At 66.0% G+C, this 27228-nt stretch overlaps 4 protein-coding genes across 7 annotated transcripts; 2 read left to right on the plus strand and 2 right to left on the minus strand.

Moving 5' to 3' along the window:
- Window positions 1-12777: 12777 nt before the first annotated feature.
- LOC116964627 (pulmonary surfactant-associated protein C-like) lies at window positions 12778-14569 on the minus strand. The gene is made up of 6 exons (XM_042801521.1): window positions 14485-14569; window positions 13939-14250; window positions 13717-13827; window positions 13516-13626; window positions 13254-13359; window positions 12778-13159 (listed from the first exon to the last, which is right to left on the minus strand). Exons 1-5 carry the CDS (start codon window positions 14524-14526, stop codon window positions 13264-13266), a joined length of 672 nt encoding a protein of 223 aa, XP_042657455.1. The 5' UTR covers window positions 14527-14569; the 3' UTR covers window positions 12778-13159; window positions 13254-13263.
- Window positions 14570-16344: 1775 nt separating this feature from the next.
- On the minus strand, window positions 16345-17931 carry LOC116965537 (pulmonary surfactant-associated protein C-like). Its single transcript, XM_042801548.1, has 5 exons — window positions 17550-17931; window positions 17293-17439; window positions 17019-17159; window positions 16815-16925; window positions 16345-16654 (listed from the first exon to the last, which is right to left on the minus strand). The coding sequence occupies exons 1-5, from the start codon at window positions 17826-17828 to the stop codon at window positions 16547-16549; spliced, it is 786 nt and encodes a 261-aa protein (XP_042657482.1). The 5' UTR covers window positions 17829-17931; the 3' UTR covers window positions 16345-16546.
- Window positions 17932-18029: 98 nt separating this feature from the next.
- LGI3 (leucine rich repeat LGI family member 3) lies at window positions 18030-22578 on the plus strand. 4 transcript variants are annotated; one of them, XR_006166142.1, is made up of 9 exons: window positions 18030-18747; window positions 19406-19504; window positions 19603-19674; window positions 19806-19877; window positions 19977-20048; window positions 20166-20335; window positions 20412-20576; window positions 20688-22304; window positions 22343-22578. XR_006166142.1 is itself a non-coding variant. In XM_042801541.1 (8 exons), the coding sequence occupies exons 1-8, from the start codon at window positions 18545-18547 to the stop codon at window positions 21503-21505; spliced, it is 1671 nt and encodes a 556-aa protein (XP_042657475.1). In that variant the 5' UTR covers window positions 18030-18544; the 3' UTR covers window positions 21506-22578. The 4 variants fall into 4 exon arrangements, 2 of the variants coding, with proteins under 2 accessions (XP_042657475.1, XP_042657476.1); XR_006166143.1 differs by having other exon boundaries at window positions 22362-22578; XM_042801541.1 differs by having other exon boundaries at window positions 20688-22578.
- A 1438-nt stretch (window positions 22579-24016) lies between these two features.
- REEP4 (receptor accessory protein 4) lies at window positions 24017-27118 on the plus strand. The gene is made up of 8 exons (XM_033009169.2): window positions 24017-24238; window positions 25051-25123; window positions 25207-25283; window positions 25388-25508; window positions 25616-25729; window positions 25970-26102; window positions 26185-26354; window positions 26434-27118. Exons 1-8 carry the CDS (start codon window positions 24207-24209, stop codon window positions 26497-26499), a joined length of 786 nt encoding a protein of 261 aa, XP_032865060.2. The 5' UTR covers window positions 24017-24206; the 3' UTR covers window positions 26500-27118.
- Window positions 27119-27228: the final 110 nt, after the last annotated feature.

Raw genomic sequence — 27228 nt, forward strand, 5'->3', positions numbered from 1 at the left:
TTTCCTTCCCTTCTCCGCTCCTTTTTTTTTTTTTTTTTCCTCCCTTTTATTTTTTTCCCCCCCTCTCTCTCTCTCCTTCTCTCTCTTTTCCTTTTTTTTTTTTTTTTTTTTTTTCTTCTTTTTTTTTTTTTTTTTTTTTTTTCCTAGGGAAATGAGATCTGGCGGGGGCGGGTTCAAGCGCGGAGCTCGGCCCCTGCAGCCCCGGGCGCAGGGCTGGGAGCGGGGCCAGCGCCGGGGGGGGGGCGGCGGAGCTGAGCCACTGCTGGGGATCCGGCCCGCAGCCCCCGCTCCTGCCCCTCCCGCAGCCTCCGGACCTGGTCCTGCACCCTCCAGTCCCTGTCGTGCCCCGTCCCGTCCCGTCCCGTCCCGCACCCCCCCCGGCCCATCCCGTATCCCCCCCGGTACCAATCCTGCCCGCCTGCTGTCCCATCCCGTGTCCCCCAGCACCGATCCTGCACCCCTTTTTACATCCCCGCAGCCCACTGACCCCAGTCCCGCACCCTGGAACCTCCACTCTGACACCCCATGGCCCCAGTCCTGCACCCCACAACCCCATCCCACATCCCCCAGTCCTGCACCCCCCCATCCCCAGCCCCCCAGGCCTGCACCCCTTCTCACACCCCTGTCCTGGGCTTGCACCCCACATCTCCCAGCTCCGCTCCAGCATTCCCCAGCCCTGCACCCCGTACCCCTTGGTTTTGGACCCCCAGACCCACGCACCCCTGGTCCTTTATCCCAAATCCTACACCCCACATCCCACACCCTTGCTGGAGCAGGAGGAGGAGGAGGAGGAGGAAGAGGCATCATCCCCAGCCCACACACCCTTCCCACGCACGGGTGAGCTCCAGGCCCCGGGGCAGGCACTATGAAGTTGCCTGCACCCCACAAACACATCACGAGAGCCTGGCTCCTCCCTGGGGGGGCTCAGCCCAGCCGGGTGCGACCAGGAGCCCCCCCACCCTGGGGTTCTGTGGGAGCGTGAGGCCGGTGCTCCGTCTGCCTTCCCTCCCTGACCCCAAAGGCAGCCCTGCACCCTGAGAGGTCACGGGCCTGCCAGGAGCAGGGTGAGCACCCTGGGGAGGGTGGGCGAGCACCCCAGGAGTGGGGTGAGCACCCCAGGAGCAGGATGAACACCCCAGAGAGGGCAGGTGAGCACCCTAGGAGTGGGGTGAGCACCCTGGGGAGGGTGGGTGAGCACCCCAGGAGCAGGGTGAGCACCCCAGGAATGGATTGAGCACCCCAGGAACAGGGTGAGCACCCTGGGGAGGGCAGGCAAGCAACCCAGGAGTGGGGTGAGCACCCCAGGAGCAGGGTGAGCACCCCAGGGAGGGTGGGCGAGCACCCCAGGAGTGGGGTGAGCACCATAGGAGTAGGGTGAGCACCCCAGGGAAGACAAGTGAGCACCCCAGGAGTGGGGTGAGCACCCCAGGAGCAGGGTGAGCACCCTGGGGAGGGTGGATGAGCACCCCAGGAGTGGGGTGAGCACCCCAGGAGCAGGGTGAGCCCCCCAGAGAGGGCAGGCGAGCACCCCAGGAGTGGGGTGAGTACCCTGGGGAGGGTGGGTGAGCACCCCAGGAGCAGGGTGAGCCCCCCAGAAAGGGCAGGCGAGCACCCCAGGAGTGGGGTGAGCCCCCTCAGGGTGCCCAGACAGCAAAGCAGGGAAGAGGCAACTGCCAGCCCTGGCTGGGCCACGCGTGTGCAAGCGTGTGTGCACGCGTGTGCACGCGTGTGCGCCGAGGTCTGTGAGTGACACCTGCCGTCAAAGCTCTGCCACTTCAGCACAGCCCGTCACGGTGAGGTCCCCACGGGCCACCCAGCTCCACAGTGGGTGCACTGCGGGGGGGACGACAGTGGGGGGGCCATGCCGGGGAGGTGATGGGCACAGGGCAGGATGAGCCCACGGTGCTCAGGGGGAGACACCACCCCACTCCCTGCCCCCCAGCAGCTCCCAGTTTTGGGGGGGGGGGGGGGCAGGGTGGCTGTGTCCCCCCCGGTTGGGCTGTGTCCCCCCCAGCTTGGGGGGGAAAATGGGGTTCAGCCGCCCACTCACCACTAGGCAGAGCTCCGAGTTCAGCCTTGCTTTGCCCATGTGCGTGTGTGGGGGGTGTCCACCTTCTGCCTTGTCCCCTGGCCTGTCCCCATGCACGTCCCTTGTCCCCGTGCCCCCGGAGGGACGAGGGGCTGCGCGGGGGCCCCCTCCACCTCCCAGCTCATCGTCCCGCGCAGCAAACCCTGCTCTTGCTCCTCCCAAACTAACACAACCCCGTCGTCTTACAATATCCCCGTAACTCCCATTTCCATCATTTTTTGGAGTGACTGTGCACAACTACTGCCTCGGGGATGTGCGCAGTCATCCGGGCCCCGCTCCCTCCCCTGTCCACCTCCTTCAAAATCCTCTTTCCCTTTTTTTCTTTCAGGGCCTGACTCCTTCCCACCAGCCACGGCAGATCGCGGGGAAATCTCCTTCACGCCTTATCTCTGACCGTTATTTTCCTCCCCCAACAGCAGAACATCTCAAGATGTGTTTTGCTCTTTAGCCCGGCATTGCAAAACCTACACCCAGTAAACCTTTCCCCTTCAATCAAATAAAGAAACCCCTGCAAACTGGTCTCGCTCTGCTTCCCCACGCCGTCCCCAGCCCACACGGTGCAGCCCGGGGGTGGGAATGTGGGGGGCAACTGCCTAATTCATCTCCAACCTCTCACCGGTCTCCCGAGAAAACAAACAGATCCCCTGTGAAAAACAAGCCGGGCTTTGAAATGCTTTCTGTTTCCACCCCTCTGTTTTGCTTACGCTGGGAATGATGTTTGAGGGCTGAGTCCCCGCATGATGTAAATCCATTATGTCAGGATCTGGCCACTGGTTTCCACCCTGATGTCGCCCCTTTCCCACGGAGCACCCCGGGGACCCACGGTGGGTTTTTTTTTTTCCCCACCTCTCCCCACACCTGCCTGGGTTTCCCGTGCTGGCGCTGGTGCCCTGGGACCCCTTTCTCTTGTAGATATGGTTTCCCAAGCACCACACGACTGTCGATGGTCTCCAGCCCCACAAGCTCCTCGCACCTTCTTGGGGGGGCTGTGGGGGGCCTGTGGCCCCTGCCCCACGGCGGGCAACTGCCTGCTGCGGCAGGGCCAGCCCCACGGAGCCCGGGAGCCTCTTCCCTGGCTGCAAAGCTGCTCCCCCTGACGTGTTTGGACATCTGATGTTTTCTTGAGCCCTGGAATAAATAACCCCCTGAACGCACATCCTCCCACGCCGCCGGCCAGCTCCTGCAGCCCGCGGCCAGCTGCACCGCCCGGCGCGGCGTGCCCGGATCCCCGCACCGGCGAAGGCACAGGAGAGGTAAGGGGGTTTCCTCTGTCCCCGCGCGGTCACCGGTGGGGTTGTGGCAATCCCGTAGGTTTGACTCCCACCTCCGTCTTCGGTCCCTCGCTTTGCTAATCCCCTGAGGGGTCTGGGCTCCGGCTGCTTTCTCCCCTCCTGCTCCGACCGCAGGACGGGTCGTGTCCTGCTCATGGTCAAAGCCAAAGTGGCAGGGGACAAGCAGGGCTTCTGGTGCTGAGCCCCCTGCACCGCTCCGTGCCTCCGTGCTCCCCACCTGCGGAGGAGCAGGGGGATGGCTGCCACACCAGCTCCCCAAAATATCCCCCCTCAAACCCCTCGGGGAAGCTGCATCTCCGCCGCCTGCTGACCCCAAAGCTGAGCTGGGAATGGGGCGGGGGGGGGGGGTAGGGGCACCCCCCGTGTCCTGCCCCACGTTGCCCCGCCACGTCCTCCCCAGCTGCCCCGCAGCTCCCCGGGAGCAAGCGCTCGCAGTTCCCGGGGAGCAAAAGGGCGCTCAGCGCTGTCTGCAAGCCCCCAAGCAGGCGGGCAGGATGAGGCCAGCGCTGGGCGGGCTCCGATAACCGCAGTGGCCCCGGGCTGGGCTGCGCTCCACGGACGGCCTGTCAGCGGTGATGGATGGAGAGCTGGAGGCAGCTTGCCGCTCCCCGAGGCAGGTGGCCCGCTCTGGCCACTGCCAGTTGCTGCCTGGCCACAGCCCTGCCTTCACGCCTTCCAGCCACCAGCCCCGGGGAGGAACCGGTTTCCCACTGGTGACTGTGGCATCCCACCGAGCCGCGCCGGGGCCATGGGGCCGTGCGGGGTGTGCTTCCTCACGGCTCTGCTCATCCTCGCAGCCGCAGGGGCCCGGAGCCGGGAGGCGGGTGAGCACGGACGTGGCCAACGCACGGGGGCCGCGTCCCACTGTCCCCGTGGGGGGATGCCACGCTCCCACCCACACAGCCAGGCTCTCACCTAGACCCGCGTGGGTCTCAACGCTCTGCCTCGCAGGACCGTGCGCCCTCCACGTGTTGGTGGCCTTGGATGTCACCGATTACCAGCAATCCAACCTGCAGCCCTACTTGGAGCGGGTCCTGCGGGACGTGGCCGCGCTGGACTGCCTCACCTGCAGCCCGCTGAGCCTGAGCATCAGCCTGCAGAGCACGCAGAGGGCCGGGGACCCCCTCTTCCAGGAGCAGCTGCGGGAGCCCTGGGCGGATGTCCTGCAACGCCTGGCACGGGCACACTCCTTCCAACGCTCCTACCTCAACCAGCCCGCCCTGAAGACCTTCCTCGCCACGTTGGCACGGCAGGCAGCCAATGCCAAGGTATAGAACCATCGTTCCCTGTGACCTCCCGTTGCTGGGGGCTGTTGCAGAGCATTGGGGGGGGGTGTGTGTGTGTGTCCACCCTTCCCTGCCCTCCCTCCTCGCCCAGGCGCTGCTGGTGTTCACGGACGGGCTGGATGATGATGCGGGGAAGATGAAGGAGGCGGCAACCTCGGCTTGGCTGCAAGGTGGGGTGGGCAGCGGCCCCGCGGGGCTCGGATGGGGAGTGGGGAAAGCTGCGACACCCCGCAGCACCCCGTCCCCTCCAGACCAGGCTGACCTGCTGGTGACGGTGGCGGTGAACAACGTCACGGGGCTGGGGGACCTGCAGCAGATGGAGTTCGGGCGGTGGCGGGGGAGCAGGGAGCAGCTCGCCGTGGACGCGCCGGAGGCCAGCGGGCACGTGGTGCAGGAGCTGGTGAGGCCGGGCCGGGGTGGGCCGGGGAGGTGGGGACCCCGCGGGTTCTGAGCGGGGGGTGCTGCCCCCTCCCCACAGCTGGCCCTGGCCGAGAGGACGTGCTGCCAGATGTGTCCCTGCACTTGCGTGGGGCTGCCCGGTCAACGTGGTCCCAGTGGTCCCTGGGGGTGCAAGGTAAGGGGCTGGGGGCAACGGGGGGAGGATGCAGGAGGGATGCGGGGGGGTTACCTGGCCCTGCAGACAGCTTAGACCTTTCCCTTCCCCATCAGAGGGGGATGTTCCCCCCCCCCCCCGCCACTGGCAGGAGAGAGGTCCCATCCTTCCCATCCCTCTCCGCTGGGCCGGGTGCTGGGGGTCCGCATCGCCCCGTCAGGCTCCCAGAGCGAACCCCCCCCAAGTCTGGGCTGTACCCACCTTGATGCTGCCACCACAGTGCCCAAACACTGAGCAACTCAGGGGGAAACCGAAGCCCAAGGGGTGTGGGGGGGTCTCACCACCCTCCCCCGGGGGAATTGCACCCTTGCGCTGCGTGCTCAGCCCCGGGTCCCTTTCCCAAGGCCAAGAGGAGCTGTGGGAGCTCGGCTCAGCTCACGCTTGTGCCCTGCTCAAGTTCTTCCTCCCCCCGGCTGGGAAGGGGTTTGTATCAGGCTGGGGGGGGGGGGGTCACGGCTGCTGCTCCCAGGGTCTCTCTGTTGCAGGGGGTGACAGGCAGCAAGGGACGCGCTGGAGACGAGGGCGAGCACGGACACAGCGTGAGTTGGCTGTGGAAGCTTGGGGGGGGGGGGGGGGGGAGTGGGAAAAGGTGGCCCTGGGGGAGAGGGGACACCCATCACTGTGTTGTTGTCCCTGACGGCCCCCTCTCCTTTCCCAGGGGGAGCAGGGACCGCGAGGTCTCCATGGCAACCGAGGGACGCAGGGATGCCCGGGACAGTGCGGACCGAAGGTGGGGGGCTGTCCCAGCCCGGCGTGGCTCTGTCCCGCGGCGTGGGTGCCCACGGCTGCTCTCCTCTGTCTCTTTGCAGGGCTTTGTGGGTCACCCAGGGGAGCAGGTACGTGGTTTATCCCGGGGTTCCTGCAGGCACCGATGGTGCCCAAGGCCGCAGGCAAGGAAGAGATGGATCCGGGAGGGGAATGGGAGACGGTCATGATGGGTGGAGGGGTGGAATGGCCCAGGGTGCTGGGGGAAACGTGGCAAAGCCAGGACGTGGCTATTCCACCCCGTGCCGTATAACCTGGCATCAGACCACCTCACCTCCGTGCAGGGACCTCCCGGAGAAGACGGCTACGATGGCGTGGACGGGGAGCAGGTGAGCTGTGCAGCTGGGCATTGCACCAGCCAGGTTGTACAACCGCCCCATCCATCCTGGCACAACGGGACCGGGCACGGGCACAGCCTCCTCTCTCCTCCCCAGGGTGAAGCGGGGACCCCCGGACGCCCCGGAGAGAAGGGGTCCCGGGGGAGGCAGGTGGGCACTGCACGGCTGAGCCTCGGTGAAATGCTACCTCCTTCCTCCTAAACCCCTTCTTCCTGCCTTCACCTAGGGACAGAAAGGCTCCCGGGGTCCCCGGGGGGAGAAGGGACCCCCAGGCCCTTGTGGCGAGGTGGTGAGTAATGGGCTTGCAGCCCCGAGGCTCCCCGGGGTGCTGGGGGGGGGGGTTCGCTGAGCACTTTCTCTGCTCCCCAGGGGTCACCTGGGAGGAGAAGCCCTGAGCCTGGCACCCCAGGGTGGCGAGGAGATGGGGGTCCCCAGGTAAGGGCTGGCAGGGGCCAGGACCGTGCTCGGGGGTGCCGGGTGGAGCAGCCGGTTGGCAGGACCCTTTTGGCGATGAGATGTGCGGGGAGGACAGCCAGGAGCTCTCCTTCCCTCTCAACGCCCGGGATTTCCAGGGAGACCCTGGGAAAAACGGTCCCCCGGGGCCAGCGGGACCCCCAGGTCCCCCCGCTCACCCGGTAGGTGCCACGGGCAGGGGGGCACCGGGGTTCACACTGGGTGCCCCAGTGCCACACATCCCCGTGGTGGGGACGTGGGTGCTGACGGCGCTTCCCTCCGCAGACCTCGTGCCAGAAAGGGCAGCAGGGAGTGCAGGTAGGGCTGGCAGCACCCAAGGACACGGGGGTCCGTTTCCCCGGGGGACGTGTCCCCCACTGGAGCCTGAGCCATCCTGTCTCCTCGCAGGGTAAGAAGGGGAACCGCGGCAGCCCTGGCCCCGAGGGACAAAAGGGCTACGGAGGTGCCCAGGTGAGGCCAGGACAGACCCTGCCGGCACCGGGACCCTCGGGTGGGCACCCCCGCTGCCCCCCTCCGCTCTCCCTTCGCAGGGGCTGCCGGGGCCACGGGGGACGAAGGGTGTCACCGGCTTCCCGGGGAACAGAGGACTTCAGGTGCCATCCCCCTCCCTGTACTGGGGTCCCCAGTGCGAGCTGGTGGCCACCCCGAGCTGGTGGCCGTGCCGGTGGGTGCCCACCCCCCCAGATGCCCCCCAGCATCCTTGAGCTGCCTTTTTCTTTCGCCCAGGGTCTGCCCGGAGCCGAGGGCTCCCAGGGAGCCTCTGGCCCCTCTGGCCCCAAAGGGGAGAAGGTGAGTGATGCTGCAGCACAGCGTTTCGCAGCCTCCTCTGTGCACCCCCCCAAGCCTGCACCCCCTCTTTCTCTTCCAGGGACAGGCAGGAGCTGAGGGCAGGAAGGGGAGTGCGGGACTGCAGGGGTCCAAAGGCACCCTGGTAAGGCTGTGTCTCTCGGGGGGGCCATGGCATCCTCCCCAGGGGCACTGCAGCAGAGGAAGGGATGGAAAAGCCATGGCCAAGGAAACTTTGGGAAGAGGAGGGGTTTGTGTAGGCCCTACAATAACCTGCTCTGGGATTTTTCTCCCCTCCCAGGGCGAGAACGGGTGTGACCGGAGAGGTGCTCCGGGGAGGAAGGGTGCCAAGGTACCGGCAGCACAGAGCGGGGATGGGGACGAGCGTGGGGCAGAGTTCCGTGGGGGAGTGGGGGGTCTGGGCCCCACTCACGTGTGCTGCTTCCCCCAGGGCGCTCGGGGCCTGCCGGGGTACCCGGGGGCTCAGGTGAGTGAGTGGGGGGGTGGCAGGGGACATGGGGACCTGGCCAGGGATGGTAAGGACGAGGCTTCCTCTGAGTGTCGTCCCCCCCCCAGGGTGACAGGGGCAAGAGAGGATCCCCGGGGGACAAGGGCAAACGAGGGCTGCCTGGGCGCAGGGTGAGTACGGCACAGCCCCCTCCCCGCTCCCCCCTTCCGTGCCCACCCACTCAACTCCCCGGGGGTTTTCCAGGGTGACCCCGGGAGCAGAGGAGAAGCGGGTGTCTGTGGCAGCGCGGGACCTCCGGGAGAGATGGTGACTCCCTGCAAATTCCCTTTTTCCTGTCACGTTTCTGCCTGCGACCAGCCCCCGTGCTCGGGGACGTGTTCCTTGTTCCTATTTCCTCTTAATTTCTCTCTTCTTTTACTGCTCCAGGGCCCAAAGGGTTCACCGGGCGTTCCCCCCTCCACGGTACGGGATGCGGGTGGGGGGCTGGCTGGGGATGGGGACCTTGGCCTCAAGGGGTGGCGTCCTCAGGGGACAACGCGGAGCTCGGTGGCTGCCTGGCCCCAGCAAGCCTTGCTGGCTTTACTTGGAAGAGCTGGGCCTGACGCTGCTTTCCACATCCCTCCAGCTTTGTGAGCTCAAGGATTTCATCCGCCGGAGCTGCGGTGAGAGCCGGGGCCAGCGGTGGGGATGGCAGGGAGGGGACAGGGACCAGCTCGGTGGCGGGGACACCGCGGGGATGCCCGGAGGGAGGCAGCGGTGGCAGGGTGGTCACGGGTACCATGAGCATGGGACGGCCCGGGGGGCGCTTTTCCAGTGGCCCCTGAGCTGCCACCATCCCCCCGCAGTCACCACCTCGCCCTCCTGCCCGCTCTTCCCCACCGAGCTGGTTCTGGTGCTGGAAACCTCCTCCACGGTGCCGCCGGGTCTCTTCTCCCGCATGAAGGAGCTGCTGGCCCTGCTGCTTCGCGACCTGCAGGTCTCCCCGTTGGGTTGCCCAGCGGGGGCCCGGGTAGCCATGCTGGCCTACACGGCCACCCCCACCTACCTGCTGCGTGCCGGGGAGGTGGGGAGCGGGGCCGCGCTGCTGGGACGTCTCCGCCGCCTCTCGCCCACCCGCTCCTCCCGGCGTGGCCATTTGGCTGCTGCCATGCGTTTCGTGGGGCACCACGTGCTCAAGAGGGTCCGGCCGGCCACCCTGGGTAGGAAGGTGGTCCTCTTGGTCACCAGCGGCCGGAGCCAGGACCTGGAGGGCATCGGGGAGGTCGCTCTGCAGTACGAAGCCCTGGGCATCGTGCCGGCGGTGCTCACCTTCAACCCGCTGCCCAAGGTGGTGCGGGCTTTCCAGGTGAGTGCCAGGGCTAGTGGGTGCTCACCCCGGACCCCCCCGCCTCCCAGCCCTCACCCCCCGCCCTGGCTCTGCCTCACCCCCAGGTTAACAACCTCTTCCGAGTGGTGCAGCTCTCGGCGGCGGAGCCGGCCAAGGATGCGGCGGTGCTGCGGGATGTGGTGCTGCCCTGTGTCCTCTGCTTCGGTACGCAGCCCCCGGGGCAGCACTGGGGATGGGAGCCCACCAGCTCCGGGGCTCAGCCCCCATCTCTTCCCCATCCCCAGACCCCTGCCACCCCGAGGGCTGCGCCGTGCCATCCTCTGACCCGCTGGACGTGGACCTGGCCTTGGTGGTGGACAACGCGGCCCCGGGGATGCCGGCGCAGAGGCTGGAGGCTGTGGGCGAGCTCTTCCACCGCCTCCTGGGGCAGCTCGCAGGGCCGCATCCAGTGCAGCGCAGCACCCGCATCGCCCTGGTGCTGACGGGTCCCTCTACCCCGGGGCAGGGTTTGACCGAGATCCCTTTTGGGCTGCCCAGCTCCGGAGAGAAGCTCCGGGAGCGCCTTCGCCTGGCGCTGGTACCCAGGGCGGCCGCAGCATCCGCCAGCGACACGGTGGCGTGGACCCTCCGGCACATCTTTCCGCAGAGCTCCGGTGAGCGGCTCCGCGTCCTTTTCGTGGTGGGGCCGGGGGCCACGGCGCTGTGGGACAGGGAGGCACGGCGGGCACTGGCCCCCTTCGCCCCGTGCGAGGATTTTGGCGTCTTGGTGATCTCCCTGGGGCGAGCCGGGACGGAGCAGCCGGAGGCGGCCGTGCCCGGGGAGCTGCCGGTGTGGCGATATCACTCCCTGCGCCTGGGCTCGGTCCACCCGCCCGAGATGGGCTACGCAGAGAGGACGGCGCTGGGTTTCCTCAGGAGGCTGCGGGGTGAGCAGGTTTGGGGGGGGGGGGGGGGGGGGCTGCAGCACCTCTGGGTCCCATCCCCAGCTTCTCCGGGAGCAGGCGGCTTCAATCCCCCCAAACCTTGCCCGCACCTCCGTCACGCCTCCGCTATCGCTTCTGCCCCGCAGCGGAGAGCAGCCGGCACCCCAGCACCCCAGGGTGTCCCCAGGAGCTGCCCCCCCCCGGGGCTGGGACCAGCAAGCCCCCCCCAGGGCCCCCTGTACAGTGAGTGAGCGGCACCGGGACTATCCCCTGTGTGTGCGTCCTTTGGTTCCCTGCGACACGAGTTGTGGGGCTGGGGGGGTTGCACCTTCTCTTCCCGGGGATGGGGAAACACATACTGGGGGGTTTGCTCTGATTTCCCCTTCCAGGACCCCCAGAGTCCCCGCTGTGCCCCACACCGGGATGTCCACAGCACCCCCAGGTCCTGGCAAGGGCCGGAGGGCTGCGGCCATCCCCGAGCCGTGCGCCGGGGGCAAGGACCCTGGCGTGGCCTGCGCCTGCATGGACCCGGGTAGGTGAGGGTGGGCATCCCTCGGGGATTGGGGAGGGGGCTGTGGGGTGCCCCCAACCCAGGGAGGGGGCACGCCTGATGTTTCGGTGTCACCGCTCCGCTGATGCTGTGACCACCCCGGGGCAGGTCCCGACGTGGGCGACAGCAACGTGACACAGGGTGAGGAGCACGTGAGATGGTGATGGGGGGGGGGGGGGGGTGTTTTGGGGGGGGAATGAGCAGAGAGCAGGCAGGGCTGCCAGCTCATGCACCCCAGCTGGGTTTTGGGGGGGGGGGTGTGCGCTTCCCGGCACCCCGTGCCGTGCCGGTGAGCGTGCCACGCCGCCCGCCTTGCAGCCGCTTGCCTGGAGGCGCGGGACGAGGGGCCTTGCCGCTCCTTCTCCCCGAAATGGTTCTTCGAGGGCCCCCAGCCCGGCCGCTGCTCGCTGTTCTGGTACGGGGGCTGCGGCGGCAACCGCAACCGCTTCGAGAGCCGGGAGCAGTGCGAAGCCGCCTGCCTGTCCCCGGGCAGGGCCAGCCCCCCGGCCCCCCACCCCGCCAACACCTCCGCCTGCACCCCTGCGCCCGGCTGCTGCGGCTGACACCCCACCCCACCCCCACCCCCAACCATGGGGGGCTGGGGTGCCTCTGCCCGCCCCCCTCCAAACCTTGGGATGCATCACCCAGAGACGCAGCGCTCGCCCTCTGCAAACCTCGCCCGCGCAGGCTCGGGAAACGAGGACACTTGAATTATTGCACAAGGACCTCGGGGTCCTGCCAAGTTTCTGACAGCTCGTCTTCAGCTGATCCATCATGTGGAGGGGGGGGGGGGGGGGGAAAGAAAGGCTGAGCCGGTGGCGGGGCCGCTGAGCCCTTGCAAAACTCTGCCCACCCCCTGCCATCCCCTGCTCTGGGTGCCCAGGGCTGGCTGGGCAACCCAGGAGCCTTTTAAATAAAAACCACGCCAGGGTTTGTGCTCGCTGGCACAGCTGGGCTGAGGGAGGGTGAAGGTTTTTTTTTTGGGGTGGGGGTAGGTACCCCAGAACCACGAGAGGCCTTGGATGGGTGCCCTGCATCCCGGCCAGCCCCAGCTGCGCTCTCCCTGCGGGGAGCGGGGGCCAAATCCAGGCTTGGGGCTGGTGGCCCCCACCCTGGGACGGCCACGGAGCTGGCGGGAGGCAGCTGTGCTGCTGGCAGGCTCCTGTCCCGGGGGGGCTGCGGCTGTGCTGCTCCATGCTCCCCCCGCTCTGCTCTGGATGCTTGACCCCAGCCAGCATCCCACTCCTAATAACGCCTGATCCTAATAATACTGACATCCCACTCCCAATAATGCCTGATCCTAGTAACACCAGCATCCTGGGTCTAATAACACCTGATCCTAATAATATCAGCATCCCGCTCCTAATAATGTCTGATCTCAGTAACACCAGCATCCCACTCCCAATAACACCTGATCCCAGTAACACCAGCATCCTGGGTCTAATAACACCTGATCCTAATATCAGCATCCCGCTCCTAATAACGCCTGATCCCAGTAACACCAGCATCCCATTCCTAATAATCCTGGTGCTCGGGCGGTGTCCGGTGGCCACGGCCGCCTTCGACACGAGCTGTCTCCAGGAATAGCTCCATAGACCTGATTCTTCCCCTTTATTCAGTTCTGCAGGGTGGGAGAGGATGGAGAGATTTTTGGGGACAGCCTTGGCTGGGGTGGGTCTGGGAGGTCAGGTCAGGTCAGGCCCGTGCAGCCTGGGGGGTGCCTCCCGTGAGACCCCCAGTCTGTCCCTGAGTCTGAAATTCGCCTAAATGCTGCTCAGAGCCTCGAAACACAATTTTTAAGGCAAAAGGAAGCCAGGAGCTGCCGGGAGCCGGGCGAGCAAGGAGCGAAGAACTGGAACGGTGAATTTTGTTTCTTTAAATGTCATGTTTTTTTAAGCTCATTTTTGCACTTGGGTTTGGCGAAGCTGAGAAGACTTAAGTGACAAACCAGCTGTCCCCCGGCGCGGCGCTCGCCCAAGCAGACACCCACCAACCGCCTTCAGCCCGCCCCCCCCCCCCCCCCAGCACCGTGGCTACAGCAGGGATACGGCACCCCACGGTGAAGTGGGGCCCCCCCAACACCCCTCCAACCTCCTCCTTGGCCCCACGGCATCGTGTGGACCCCGGCACCTCCCGAAATTGGGGTGGGTGATGGGGGGTACTGGGGAGGGGCAGCTGTGGAGGTGTGGGTGATGCTCCCGGGGGGATGGAGGGGGCTCCGGCGAGGCCGTGTCGGTCGGGGGGATGCTGCAAGGCAAACCTGGCACTGTGAGGGTGTTGCTGGGGGGGGGGGGTGGGTGGTGTGTCCTCCAGCCCCCCCCAACCACCCCTTTGCGCTCACCCCAGCAAAGTTAAGCCCAGTAGACGGGGACGACACTGCAGAGGATGCTCGCCGTGATGCCCAGGAGGGAGCGATCAGCCAGGGGCACGGCGAGCCTCTTCTCAGCCTGGCGAGGGGAGAGAAGGAAAAAACGAGGCAGCAGCACGATGCTGCACCCCAATTCTTCGTCGAGGGGAGGGGGTGTGCATGAAGCACCGTGCCTGGGGCGTTGCCATGTGCCCCCCACTCCCCATCCTGCCCCAGTCGGGTGGCCGGCACTTACCTGCCGGTGCTGGAAGGTCTCGGTGACCGTGTCCAGCCCTGGGATGTTGTCCTTGTCCACGCGGGTGATGTAGCAGGCGCGGTGGAGCTGGGATCTGTAGCTCACCAGCAGCTTTTTGCAGACAGACGTGGGTCAACTCGCTCTCATCGCCCCTTCCCCATCCCGTCCCCCTCCCTGGACCGCGCAGGGCTCCCCGCTTACATTCTTGTAATCGTAGATGACCATGGCCAGGTTTCCATCCCCGGCATCCAGGTAGAAAGTGGCAGCATCCTCTTCCCAGGCCGGTTCTCTCCACAATCCCATCTGCAGAACCTGCAGGGGGGGTTTGGGGGGGGGGGGGGGGGGGGAGCTCAATGCTTGCAGCAGCCCCTCTCCAGGGAGGGGGTGACGGGGTGGGGGTGTGTGTGTGGTGTCCCCACTTACGGCGTCGGCGTGCCGCTGCTCCGCGCGCAGCCACATCAGCAGGGCGCCGGCGATGATGACCACCAGCAAGACCACCACCACCACCACGATGAGGAGACACTTGAGGTGGTGGCAGCTGAGGAGCTTGCGGGGCAGGTAGCAGAGCAGGCGAGGCACGAAGCAGAGGGACCGCTTGATGCAGCCGCAGCCGGGGCAGCTGGGGCATTTGCAGCACCGGGGTAGGCAACATTTGGAGCAGCAAGTGATGCAGGGCTTGCAGCAGCAGCCCAGCTTGCAGCAGCAGCCCAGCTTGCAGCAGCCCTTCTCCGGATCCTGCGGGCACGGGAAAAGCAGAGAGATGGGGTGAAGGGGGGGATGCAGGTGGGTGCTGGGGGATGCAGGTGCCCCTGAGCTCTGGGGGGATGCGGCATCCCGCGGGCTCTTCCACCATCACACGTGCACTGGCGCCTCGCTGGGATAAACGGGGCAAGAGCCCTGTGCTGAGCATCTCTGCTGGGCACAGGGGTATCCCCAGCGTGACCGTGCCTGCGGGTTGCAGAGACTCACCAGTGGCTCTTCAACCACCACCTGCTTCATGCTGCTCTCCATGGCTGCTTCCTCTTCCTCCTCCTCCTCTTCCTCCTCCTTCTCCCAGCCCGGACTCCCCCACAGCAGCTGGGACAGAGGGCTTTATACTGGGGCACTGGGGTGGGGAACAGGGCGGCCCCTGTGAAGGGGCTCGTGGCCCTGGTGTGCAATCGGGCTCTGGCGTGCCATCCACTTCACTCGTGTTTGCTGATCGCCTTCCCCGGGGCTGGATTCCCCTGGGAACCCGCTGGTCAAGAGGCTCTGAGGACACTTGTCCCCGAGCACGGGGGCCACTCTGCTGCCCCGGAGCGAGGTGTCGGGGCCAAAGCAAACCCTCCTGCACCCCTCGAGCATCCGGCAATAGCCGCAGCCAGGGTGAAACCGGGCTTGGTGCCCGTGTCCCTCGGCCAGCTCGGGCACCTGGAGCTGCTCGAGGTGGGACATCAAAGCTCTCCCACAAACCGCAAGGGTGGGAGTGGGGTCACCCCAGACCGTGGCCAGGCCGGGTGCTCCGTGGGGTCCCAGGGATGCTCGGGCACCGCGGGGGCTCATGTTGCCGGTGCTGGGGCTTTCGGGGCTGCCCACGGTGTGGATGTGCTCAAGGTGAGGAGGGGTCCCAGTTCTGGTGTGTCATCCCGGGTGGCGCAATCAACAGGGCAAGGTGACACCGCTGTGTCTTGGTCTCGCCTGGACATGAGTCTCTCCTGTGGTTGGGCTCAGGCTGGGATGTCTCCGGTCACCCCTGAACCCCTTCCTCAGCCCCCTCGGGAACACAGATGCTTGCAGCCAGGTGTGGGGGTGAGGGTTTGCACCCCATCTTGAACGCTGCCTCCTGTCCCAGGGTGTCGAGGAGCACAGGAGACCCTCGAGTAGCTTCTGGCTGTTTGCTTTCCGACACCACGCCCGGGAGAGGCTGTTGGAGCCCTTACTGTACCCCCTTCTCTTTGCCAGGGTGACCCAGGGGTCAGGGCCAGACTGGGGATTTTGGGGGGCAGAGCTGCTGGCCCCATGTCAACGCATGGCAAAGTTTCCCCCCTGTTCCCAGCAAAGTGTCAGCCCCCGGGGGCTGCGACCCTCCTCGCTGCCCGTGGCAGTGGCTATGGGGACAACCCTGAGTTAGCACCCGTTGAAAGTTTAAATCACACTGCCCAGCACCACTGTGCTCCGGGGGAAGTTGGCTCGGATCCTCCCGGGGCCTTTTTTCCTCCCACCCAGCCTCGATGATCCCCTGTTCTCCGGTGCAGTGCTTGGAGGTGCCCCCCAAGGATGCTCCCGGCTGTTGCTGCTGGTGACAGGGGACATATCGGGGATGGAGGGGAGCCGGGAGCAAGCGGACTGTGGTGTCTGTGGATGCCCTGCTTAGCCCAGGGCTTGGGTCTCACCAGGGATGTGGCACAGTCCCTCTGTCCCCATCTGCACGAGGAGGGGACAGGGACAAGGACCTTTCCCTGAGGGGTGGCCCAGACCCTGCAGGGGTGCCGGGGCTGGCTGGGTGCGCTGCCCATGCCCAGGGGCTGGAGGGGCAGAGCTTTCCCCTGCCATCTCGTCCTCCCTCCGTGCACACTGGGAGGGCACAGGTGGAGACACTGGCCATGCAGCCTGCGGGCATGGGATGCAATTTGGAGGGGGGGTCTGAGCCTTTCTGTGCTCTTCACCCAGGGCTGGACTGAACACGCAGACACAAAGGATGCATTTACCCACGCCGGAGCCCACAAGGAAACATCCCTGGGGCAGGGACACCCTCAGAAGGGCCGTTTGGCCGGCGTGGGGAGGGGGGAAAGACGAGGGCAGCACTCGGCGGCAGGGGCACGAGCTTTACTTTGCAGACAGAAGCGTGAATCCCAAAGCAAAAATCCCACTCATTTATTGCAAGTGCCGTGGGAAAGCCACGGTGCCGAGCGGCTGTGGCTGGAGCACCCCAGGGTGGACCTGGGGAGGAGGAGAGATGCCCGGGCATCCCACCTAGAAGACAACACGGGGACCTTGGGGACACCCCCGATCTCGCTGTCCCGTCCCCCCCTAGAGCCGACCCCCGCCGGTGTTATGCCCAGTATACAGGGACGGTGCTGCAGAGGATGTTAACGGTGGTGCCCAGGATGGAGCGGTCGGCCAGGGGCTCGGCGTTGTCCCCAGCCTCCTTCATCTCAGCCTGCAGGAGAGAGAACAGAGCGGGCTACCCTCCTTGGCCACCAGTAGCCACCCTTCCAGAGGGTGCTTGCCACAAGCCCAGCAGTCCCGCGCTTGCCCCAGGCTGCCCAAGACACAGCCCAGGCTGGCCAGCCCACCCGAGAAGGGTGGCCACCACTCACCTGCCTGCGCTGGAAGGTCTCGGTGACCGTGTCCAGCCCCGGGATGTTGTCCTTGTCCATGCGAGTGATGTAGCAGGCGCGGTGACTCCAGGACCTGTAGCTGACCAGCAGCTTTTTGCGGACAGACCCGGGTCAGCCCAGCCCCGTCCCCGTCCCCATCCCCACCCTCCCCACCGTGCCCCGTCCCCACGGCTGCCCGTGCACCTTGCTGTAGTCGTACACCACCACGGCGGAGGTGTTGAGCCCATCCTGCACAGCGAACGTCCCGGTTCTTTCCTTCTTGCTCATGGAGAGGTGCTGGGGGGTCCCTTCACCATCCAGACCGTGGATGGTCATTCGTAAGACCTGCCAGGCAAAGGTTGGCGGGGGGGGGGGGAGTGTCAGGGAGCTTTGGGGGGGGGGGGGGGTCTAAACCCCATCCTTGCCATTCCCAAACCCGTCTGTGACACCGTCTGTCCCTTCCCCGGCGCTGCCTCACCGTTTCTGCGTGCGTCTCGGTGATGTGCAGCCCCAGGAGGAGGAAGGTGACGATGACCACCGTGAGGATGACCACCACCACCACCATGAGGAGGAGGCTCTTGAGCTGGTGGGGGATGCAGGGCGGGCGGGGGGAGGCGGTGTAGCTCTGGGGACACAGGGGACCACCCGGCTGAGCTGCCGGCGTGGGGCTGGGGGCAACAGCCGGGGCTCAGCCCCACGCCGGCTCCCCGGGGCTGGGTGATGGGTGCTGCTTACCGGGGGTGCCTCCTCCATCAGCGCCTCTTTGGAGCTGCCGTCCATCTCGTCCTCCCTCTCCTTGCAGCTCCTGTCCCTTTGCCAGCTGGAGCCGGGGGATTTATGGGGTGCTGGGTGGGTGGGGGGAGGCGGGGGCCACCCCGGCTGCCAAGGTGCCACTTGTGCTGTTTGCTGAGCCCGGAGAGGAGCCAGGGAGGGGGTATGAAACCTCCGAGGGCCTTTTCCCGGAATTTGGCCGGTGGCACGGGGTGGGGGCCAAGGCAAACAGCGGGCAGGCATGCTCTGACCCAGCCCCAGGCTCTGAGCAAGGACCCAGCCCCCTTAGCGCGCATCCCCGGGGGGGCTGCACCCCTGATCCTCGCAGCCCCGCGCGTGGGCAGCTGCGCAACCCATCCCCGTCCCCCCCCCCCCCCCCCCCTTCCCCTCCCCAGCGTGGGGAAGGAGCTGGCTGGGCTCTTTGTTGGCCGGGAGCACCGTGCCTGGGACGGGAGGGCTGGGTGACCGGTGCCTCCCGCCACCCGGCAGCGCTCCGCTCCCGGTTCAGGCAGGGAACTGGCGCGGGGGCAAAGCAACACGGAGATCCGAGAGGCACCCCTGCAAACCCGCTGCGGGCACCCCAAAACAACCCGAAAACCACCCGGCTCCCAGCTCCCCCCCCCCCCCCCCCCCACCATCCCGGCGTGTGCAGCCCCGTGTTTGCACACCCCCGCGCTGGGACACACACACACACACACGCGCGTCCACGCGGATGCTCACGCTGTCACTCAGCCGCATCCCTCCCGCCCTCCCTCCCTCCTTCCCGCAGCACAGGAGCATGGTGCGCCGCAGAGCAGCGGGTCGGGCGCTGGCAGCCTCCGCTGCCACCATCGCTTCCCCTCCACATTGAAATTTCTGGGGCAAAAGGAGAGGAAAAAGGCTTTTCCGCCGCTCCCGGCCACGACAGGAGGAGAAAGGACCAGCTCCAGGGGGAGAGAGCAGGGCTAGGCCAGGGCGTGATGGAGCTGCGGCGCGGGAGGAGGATGCTGAGGTTCTCCTCCGTTCTCCTCCTCGCCTTGGCCTGGCTCTCGGTGCCAGCGGGGGGTCGGCGGCCCCCCCGGCCCCCCCCTTGCCCCCCGAGCTGTTCGTGCACCCGGGACACAGCTTTCTGCGTGGACTCCAAGGCTGTGCCCAGGAACCTGCCCCCCGAGGTCATCTCGCTGTGAGTACCCAGGCAGTGGAATGAGGATGGGGGGACAGGGTGGTGGTTGGGGGAGGGGGGGTGCAGGTCACATCCCCGGGGTGCAGGGCTGGTGGGGGCTGCTGGGTGACAGGGACGGCCTCTTTCTTTGTGCTGCATGGGGGGGGAAACGCGTGGCGGGTACGGGCAGAGTCGGGGGGGGTCTTTTGGGGGAAGGAGCAGGCTGGGGACACCCCAGGGCTGGTCCCCTCGCCCTGTCCTGCGGCGATGGCAGGTCTCCTCGCACCCGTCAGCGCTGGATGGAGCAGGGCGGCCGTGACCTTGGGGACCAGAGCCCCAAGGGGACACGGCTGGTGGGTCCCGATGCGTGGACCGTGGGGACACGGCAGCACACGGGAGCCTTGCGTGGGTGTGCGCGTGTGTCTTGCATGTACATGCGTGTGCGTGCACAGGCGCTCAGGCCACGGGGTGCCGCAGGGTGTGGAGTGGGTGCCAGCCCCGGGCACCTTGCCCCTTCCGTGCCACCCCCGGCAGACAGGATTGGTGCTGGGGCTGCTCTCTCCCATGGGCTGTCCCTTGCTCAGCACCCCTCCCCGCTGAGCTGCCACGCACCGGGTGACAGCAGGGGTGGTGCTTGGGGGGTGGCGGACCCCCCCTGCTGCTGTCCCCTCTCCTGCAGAGCCCTGAAGCTTCGTTTCGCTGGCAGGACGATGGTGAACGCAGCTTTCACGGAGATCCGAGAGGCAGCTTTCGCCCACATCCCCTCGCTGCAGTTCCTGTACGTCTCCTGTGCTGGTGGCCGGGTGTCCCAGTGTCCCCCATGACCCCAGTGCTGACGTCCCCCTCCCCTGCCCCCCCCCCCCCTTCTCTTTGCAGCCTCCTCAACTCCAACAAGTTCACGCTGATCGGGGACAACGCCTTCGCCGGCCTCTCACATCTCCAGTACCTGTGAGTGGGGTGGGGATGGGGACACTGGGACAGCCCTGGGGGCAGGGGGGTGGGGGGCACGGGGAGGGCAGGGGTGCTGGCAGGGAGCGGTCCCCTCGGGGTGGCCGTGCCACCATCTCCTCCCACCCCAGGTTCATCGAGAACAATGACATCCAGGCGCTCTCGAAGGCCACTTTCCGCGGGCTCAAGTCCCTGACCCACCTGTGAGTACCGGGGGGTCCCGCGTTCCCCGGGGACACGGGGTCCTGCCCCTTCGCTGCGGCCAGGGCTGCATCACCTCAATGGCCCCTCTCGTCCCCCAGGTCCTTGGCCAACAACAACCTGCAGACGCTTCCCCGGGACCTCTTCAAGCCACTGGATATCCTGAGTGACCTGTAAGGCTGTCATGGCACCCCTGGGACACCGGGCTGGGGAGAGGGTGACATCCCAGTGCTCGGGGTTCGGGCAGGGTGCTCTGGGTGCCGAGGGTGACTCGGTGATGTCCTCGGCAGGGACCTCCGGGGCAACACGCTGGCCTGCGACTGCAAGATCAAGTGGCTGGTGGAGTGGCTGGAGAGCACCAACACCACGGTCCCCGCCGTCTTCTGCAGCAGCCCCGGGCAGTTCGAGGGCCAGCGGATCCGGGACTTGGCTCTCGGTGACTTCCAGTGCATCACCACGGGTAAGGGACCTCAGCCACCCATCAGCCCCCCCCATCTCCCGGGCACCCAGTCCCTCACTGCCGCCTCTCCCCACAGACTTCGTGGTGCACCAGGTCCTGCCCTTCCAGTCGGTGTCGGCTGAGCCCTTCACCTACGCCAGCGACCTGTACGTCGCCCTGGCACAGCCCGGTGCCAGCAGCTGCGCCATCCTCAAGTGGGACTACGTGGAACGCAAGCTACGTGACTTCGACCGCATCCCCGGTAAGGCAGCCCGGGCGGGGGTCCCCTCCTGGGCTGTGACCCCCTTCCTCCTCAAATTTGGGGTGATTCGGGAAGGGCACGGCCCCGGCGTGACGCGCTCCTGCCTGGCAGCTCACTCGGCAGTGCACTGCAAGCCCATCGTGGCGCAGGACCAGCTCTACGTGGTGGTGGCCCAGCTCTTCGGTGGCTCCTACATCTACCGCTGGGACACCGCCGTGGACAAGTTCATCAAGATCCAAGATATCGACAGCCAGAAGACCCGCAAGCCCAACGACATCGAGGCCTTCCAGATCGAAGGCGACTGGTACTTTGTCATCGCCGACAGCTCCAAGGCGGGCTCCACCAGCCTCTACCGCCTCAACCAGAATGGCTTCTACTCCCACCAAGCCCTCCACGCCTGGCACCGCGACACCGACGTGGAATACGTCGAGAACGACGGCAAACCCCGGCTGATCATCGCCAGCAGCTCCCAGGCCCCTGTCATCTACCAGTGGAACCGGGCGCAGAAGCAATTTGTGCCCCAAGGGGAGGTGGGGGAGATGCTGGACGTGCAGATGGTGAAGCACTTCAGGGTGAAGCGGGACCAGTTCCTCTGCCTCAGCCGCTACATCGGCGACTCCAAGGTGGTGCGGTGGGAAGGGCAGCGCTTCATCGAGCTGCAGACGCTACCGTCCCGTGGCTCCATGGTGATGCAGCCCTTCTCAGTGGAGCAACGGCAGTACCTGGCCCTGGGCAGTGACTTCTCCTTCACCCACGTCTACCTGTGGGAAGAGGAGAAGCAGAAATTCGTCAAGTTCCAGGAGCTGTCGGTGCAGGCGCCGCGGGCTTTCCGTTACGTGCCGGCGGCCGACGTGCAGCTCCTCCTGGCTCCCAGCTTCAAGGCCAACACGCTGGTCTACCGGCACGTGGTGGTGGACCTCAGCCTTTAGCAGGGAGGCAGAGCCTGGGCTGCCCATACTGGTCCCGGCACGGTTCTTGCCTCCCCCCAACCCCCCCCCCCCCCGAGAGCTGCCCGCTCCTGCCCGCGCACACGCATGCGCCCGCCAGCCCCTTCCTCCTGCCTGCAGCCGACTCTGCCCTGTGATCACGTTCCTGTGTCCTCCCCCAATATTCACCCACCCCTCAAAGCGCCAGGCAGCACCCAGCCCCGCTGCCAGGGGAAGCCATGGGCCTCAGTTTCCCCCTCTATTCCCCCTGGGCAGCAACCCACAGCCACCCCACCCGAGGGATGCGGGCAGGAGGGTGGGACACCCCTCGCCCTGCAGAGAGATGCCTTTGGGTGCCTGCTCTGCGGCGCTGGCAGCGATGGGGGGGACACAGGTGCCTCTGTCTGCTTGGGCAACAGGCTGGAGGCTTGCGGTGGGGAGGTCTGGGGGGAGGGCATGGGAATGGGGCGGCAGGCAGGGAGGTGCACAGGCAGGGCCAGACTGCCAGGGCTGGATGGGATGCTCCCAGGATGATGGGATGCTCAGAGATGGGTGGGGATGGGATGATCGGGGTGGATGGGAAGCTCTGAGGCCAGTGAGATGCCCTGAGGTGGATGGGAATGGGATGATCGGGGTGGATGGGCTGCTCCAAGGCCAGCGGGATACTCCAAGGTGGATGTGGATGGGATGCTCAAGGTGGATGGGTTGCTCCAAGGCCAGTGGGATGCTCCAAAGTGGATGGGATGCTCCAAGGCAGATGGGGATGGGATGCTTGAGGCCAGCAGGATGCTCTGAGGTGGATGTGGATGGGCTGCTCCAAGGTCACTGGGATACTCCAAGGTGGATGGGATGCCCCGAGGTGGATGGGATGCTCCGAGGTGGATGGGATGCTCCAGGCTGGCAGGATGCTGCCGAGGCGGTGCCGCCGCCCACGGAAGCAGGGCTGGCCTTCTCCCGTCCCCCTCCGTGCATGTCCGCCAGTTCCCGTGGCCGGGCAGGACCCCCATGCCAGCCGGACCCGAGGTGTACGTGCCCCCCGAAACGCTCCCCACAATAAACACACTGTGACTCCCGGCCCTGCCTGCGTCTGCCCGCAGCCACCGTGTGCCCAGTGTCCCCTGCCCGGGGGGTCCCGCAGCACCCTTTGCCTTGCACAAACCCCACTGAGCCCAGGAGGGGGGGGAACCCCTTGTTTTAGGGGCCTTCCAGCCCCCACACATGGCTTGCCTGCTCTTTTTTTAGCTGCAGATGCCTCGTCCCATGGGAGAGCAGGAAAGGTGGGGGTGTTTTCCCAGGGAGAGGAGTCCCAGCCCTTGCAGCAGCACCCACGCAGCCGCCCAGCGGGTTTTCCAGGGGAGCATTTCCCTGTCCCCCAGGTATATAAATATGCATGTAAAAAACCACCAATTAAGCTCACAAATAAAGATCCTCTCAAAGGTAACAGGCACCCCGGGGGCACAGCCGGCTTTTGGGAGCAGGGTTTGACCTCACTGGCTCCAGGGCCTGAACTTGGTCCCTTCCCTGGTTGCAGCCCCCGCAGCCGGATCTGGCCCTGCCCTGGGTGCAAGGAAGGGCAGAGCACCCAGCCCTAACCGGTGCCTCAGTTTCCCTACTAAGGAAGGGCAGATTTTGAAAGCCAGGTGGGAAGCACAAGGAGCAGCTGCAGAGGGGTGCTGGCACCCCAACAGCAGCCGTGACTGTTATGGGGGGAGCCAGGGTGCCCTGGACCACTGCGGGGGATGCACAACCAAGGGGAAGGCAGCCCAGGGATGCGAGCTCAGGTTCACTGAGGAGGACTCTCATCCCCATTCTGGTTCCGGGAAGAGGAAGCAGCTTCTATTTTCTCCCGAGCATCTTGCAGGGATCCACGCCCGCCGCAGAGCCCTGGCCCTGGTACAGCAACACGCCTGAGCGGGTGCTTGAGGTTAAAGCGCACATGTAAACCCAGGTGAGGTGCGGCAGGGAGGGGATTTTGCAGCCGTTGAGGCTAAACCCCGCTGAATCACCACGTCAGGGTGGTGCCAGCACATCTGACTGCCTTGGCATGGCCCAGCAGCGCTCCCCGCCCAAACCCCTAGCCCTGACTTCTCACACCCCTGGTATTATGGTGGGGTGCTCAGCATCCCCCATGTTAGGTGCATACCCCACCTGAAAGCAAAACACCCCTCTACAAAAAAAAAAAAAAAAAAAACAAACAAAAAAACCCACCCCCCCAATAAACAAACAAAAAACCCAAACAAACAAAAAAACCTCAGCCAAAACAAAAAAGAAGCTCCCAGCATCATGCAAAGACCTCACTTATTTTCCTTCTTGCCTTAAAAAAAAACAAAACAAAACAAAACAAAAAAAAAAAACCCAAAAAAAAAATACAAACCCAACTATTTTAGTAGGCAGGGAAATAAACAGCCAGGACCCACCGCTCCCAGTGTGGGACGAGACCCTTTTAAGGGCCGCCGTTGCCCTTTTAAGGGCCGGCGCGGCCTTTTTAAGTGTCGGGAACCTCCGCCGTGCTACCGCGCATGCGCAGGGCCGGGCAGGGGGGGCGGCAGCTCTCACGTGGTTGGATTCGTTGGCGGGGGCGGGGGGGGGACCCGGGGAGGGTTTGGGGGAAGGGAGGCGGGGGGGGGGGGGGCTAGAGGACAGTGCGGAGCCACCCGCCCCCGGGTGCCGGGACACGGCCCGGGGCTGCGGGCCCACCCGCGCCATGGTGTCGTGGATGCTCAGCCGGGTGATTGTGTGAGTGGGGGGGTCCGGGGGGGGGTCCCGGTGGAGGGTGGGTGGGTGGGTGGGTGGGTGAGGAGGGGGGTTCACCTGCGGTGGTGCCCATTGAGGGGGTGGGCTGCAGGGTGGGGGGGCTGTGGGGAGCTTAGCGGAGCTGCCCCAGCCAGGAATTTGGGGGGGGGGGGGCTGGGGGGGTGCTGCTGTTGTGCTTATATAGGGCCCCCCCCCCCCCACCCCGGGCAAGTGTCCTGGTCTTGGGGCTACTGCCCGTCCCGGGAGGGGACAAGCGTGGCCTCGGGTCCCTGCAGCGCCTGGGGGGTCCCTGTGTCCAGCACTGGTGTCCCCCCCCCCACCCCTCCCCGAGTCCACTCGCTTTCAGGGCTCCAGCGCTGTGGCTACCTGAGCTGGGTGGCCAGTAGCCAAGCGCGCCTGAGGAGCCCCTCGCGGGGAGCAGGAGGCCTCGCAGCCGCGGGGTGGACAGCACGGAGGGATGGGGGGCACCCCCCAGCCCCATCCCCAGCTCAGGGTAATGATGGGGGGGAGGGGGGGCCTGGCCATTTCCCTCCCTGTAGCCAGGCCAGCAGCGACCGAGCCACCGGGCTACGAGATGCCAGGTTGGGGGACGGCACGGGGGACAACGGGGCTGAGAGGGATGTTGGCACCGGGCTTGGGGCTGTCAACCCCCCACCCCCACCCCCCCTCAAAGTTCCATCACTCCACACAGGTTGGGCCGGTCCCCACGGAGGTGGGCGAGTTCGTGGGAGCATCATCCTGCTCTAAGCGGGGTGGCCCGCTTGCCTCACCCCCCCCCCCCTTCTTCCTTCCAGGCTGGTTTTCGGGATGCTGTACCCCGCCTACGCTTCCTACAAGGCTGTGAAGACCAAAAACATCCGGGAATATGTGAGTAGGGTGCCCGGGCAGCTCCTTCCCGGGCTCCAGCGCCGGGCTGACGGGCTCTCCTGCTCCCCCCCCCCCCCCCCCAGGTCCGCTGGATGATGTACTGGATCGTCTTCGCGCTCTTCATGGCCACGGAGACCCTCACCGACCTGCTCATCTCCTGGTGAGGCTGGTGTGCAGGCACCGCTGCTGTGCGGGGAGAGGGTTATCGGGGGTCCCCGTGCCCTGGGGACCCCATTTTTCCCTCCCCCACTTCCTCTTCGACAGGTTTCCATTCTACTACGAAATTAAGATGGCTTTTGTTATCTGGCTGCTCTCCCCCTACACCCGGGGGGCCAGCCTGCTCTACCGCAAATTCGTGCACCCCACGCTGTCCCGTAAGGAGAAGGTAAGGGCTGCGTGGCTCTAAGTGTGTGTGTGGGGGGGTTTCACGCTGCCGATGCCTTTGGGAGGGGGTGCCGTGGGCGCTCAGCACCGCCGCGGTTGTTTCGGCAGGAGATCGACACGTACATCATCCAGGCCAGGCAGCGCAGCTACGAGACGGTGGTGAGCTTCGGCAAGAGGGGCCTCAACCTGGCAGCCACGGCCGCGGTCCAGGCAGCCACCAAGGTACCGGGAACGGGGCTCCGCTCCCTTTTTTCGGCCCCGGGGACCCCGGGAAGAAATTGTCACCCCGAGCCGTGGGTGGCCTTGGTGGTGCGGGTGGTTGGGAGGAGGGGTCTGTGGTTGCAGAGCCTTGTCCCGGTGGGGTTCCCGGTTTGGGTACCCCGGTGCTTTGGGGTTTGCCCCGTGGGGTTCACTTCCATCCTTTCTGTGTGTGTGTGTCCCCTGCTCCATCTCCTCGCCAAGAGCCAGGGCGCGCTGGCCGGGCGGCTCCGCAGCTTCAGCATGCAGGACCTGCGCTCCATCCCCGACGAGACCCCCGTGCACTACCGGGACCCCCTGTACCTGGAGGAGCAGGAGAGCCACAGGCAGCTGCTGGGTGAGCTGGGGGCGGGGGAGAGGATCACAGTGGTGTTGGGGGGGCTGTTTTGGGAGCTGTTGTGTGCCCCTCCCGTCCCCAGCCTACAGCACGCCCTCGGCCAGCCGGCAGTACGAGAGCGAGACGGAGGATGAGGAGCTCTGGTCGGACTCGCAGGTCTCTCCCAAACCTTCACCCCGCAGCCGGGACCCCAAACCCCTCTCCCGCAGCCGGAGCCTGCGCTCGGCGAGGAAGACGATGCTGAGCAAAGAGGTACCGGGGAGGAAGAGGGATGCGGTGACACGAGGTGGGGACTGAGGAGGGACCTGACCCATCCCTCCCCCCTGCCCAGGGCTCCTCCTGGCTCTTGCGCAGCCCGATCAGGAAGAAAGCAGCTCCGCCAGAGCAGGACAGCTAACGGCCCCCCGGGGAAAACCCTCTGCCAGGAGCCTGAACACCAGTTTGCTGCTGCAGCACCAGGAGGGAGCCACAGTTCGGGCACTCCCAGACTCCCGGGGAGGGGGCTCCCCCCTGCATTACACTGTAAATACCTCCTCTGACCTCTGCGCCCGCCCGGCTGCACTGTGCACCCCTGGCTGCTTCGGGGAATCGGGGGGGCAGCTCACACTACCACACCACACCACACACACACACACACACACACCCCCGCTTCCATTTGTGCCCCCTCCCAGACTCTGCTGTGTGCTGGCACCGGCGCCTCTCCCCCCCCCCCCCCACCGCCTTATCCTCCCTCCCTATGAACATTATGGGTTCTGCTGGGGTCCCCCCCCCTTCTGCTGCCATGATGCCTTACTCCCCACATCCCCTCTCCCCTGAGAGCCAGCGAGGGGACGTGCCTTGTCCCATCTGTCCTCTGAAGCCAAAGACACAGCTCCAGGCTGACACCCCCCCACACTCGAAACCGGGGTGCGAGTGCCTGACCATGCCCTGCCCGGCACCACGCGACTTTTAATATTCTCCCCTCCCAGACAGGGGCTTTTGTACATGGAAAAAATAAATGTTATTTCAGACTTTCAGAAACGGGAGTTGTCCCCTTCCCCACGAGCTGGGGCTGTTGGGGGGGGGCTGTGCAGTGCTTGGTCTCGCTGGCAGGGTGCATCTCGACCTCTCCTTGCAGTAGCCGTGT

Source organism: Tyto alba, unplaced genomic scaffold, assembly GCF_018691265.1.
Source record: "Tyto alba isolate M040663 unplaced genomic scaffold, T.alba_DEE_v4.0 Super-Scaffold_34, whole genome shotgun sequence".
Classification (NCBI taxonomy): domain Eukaryota; kingdom Metazoa; phylum Chordata; class Aves; order Strigiformes; family Tytonidae; genus Tyto; species Tyto alba.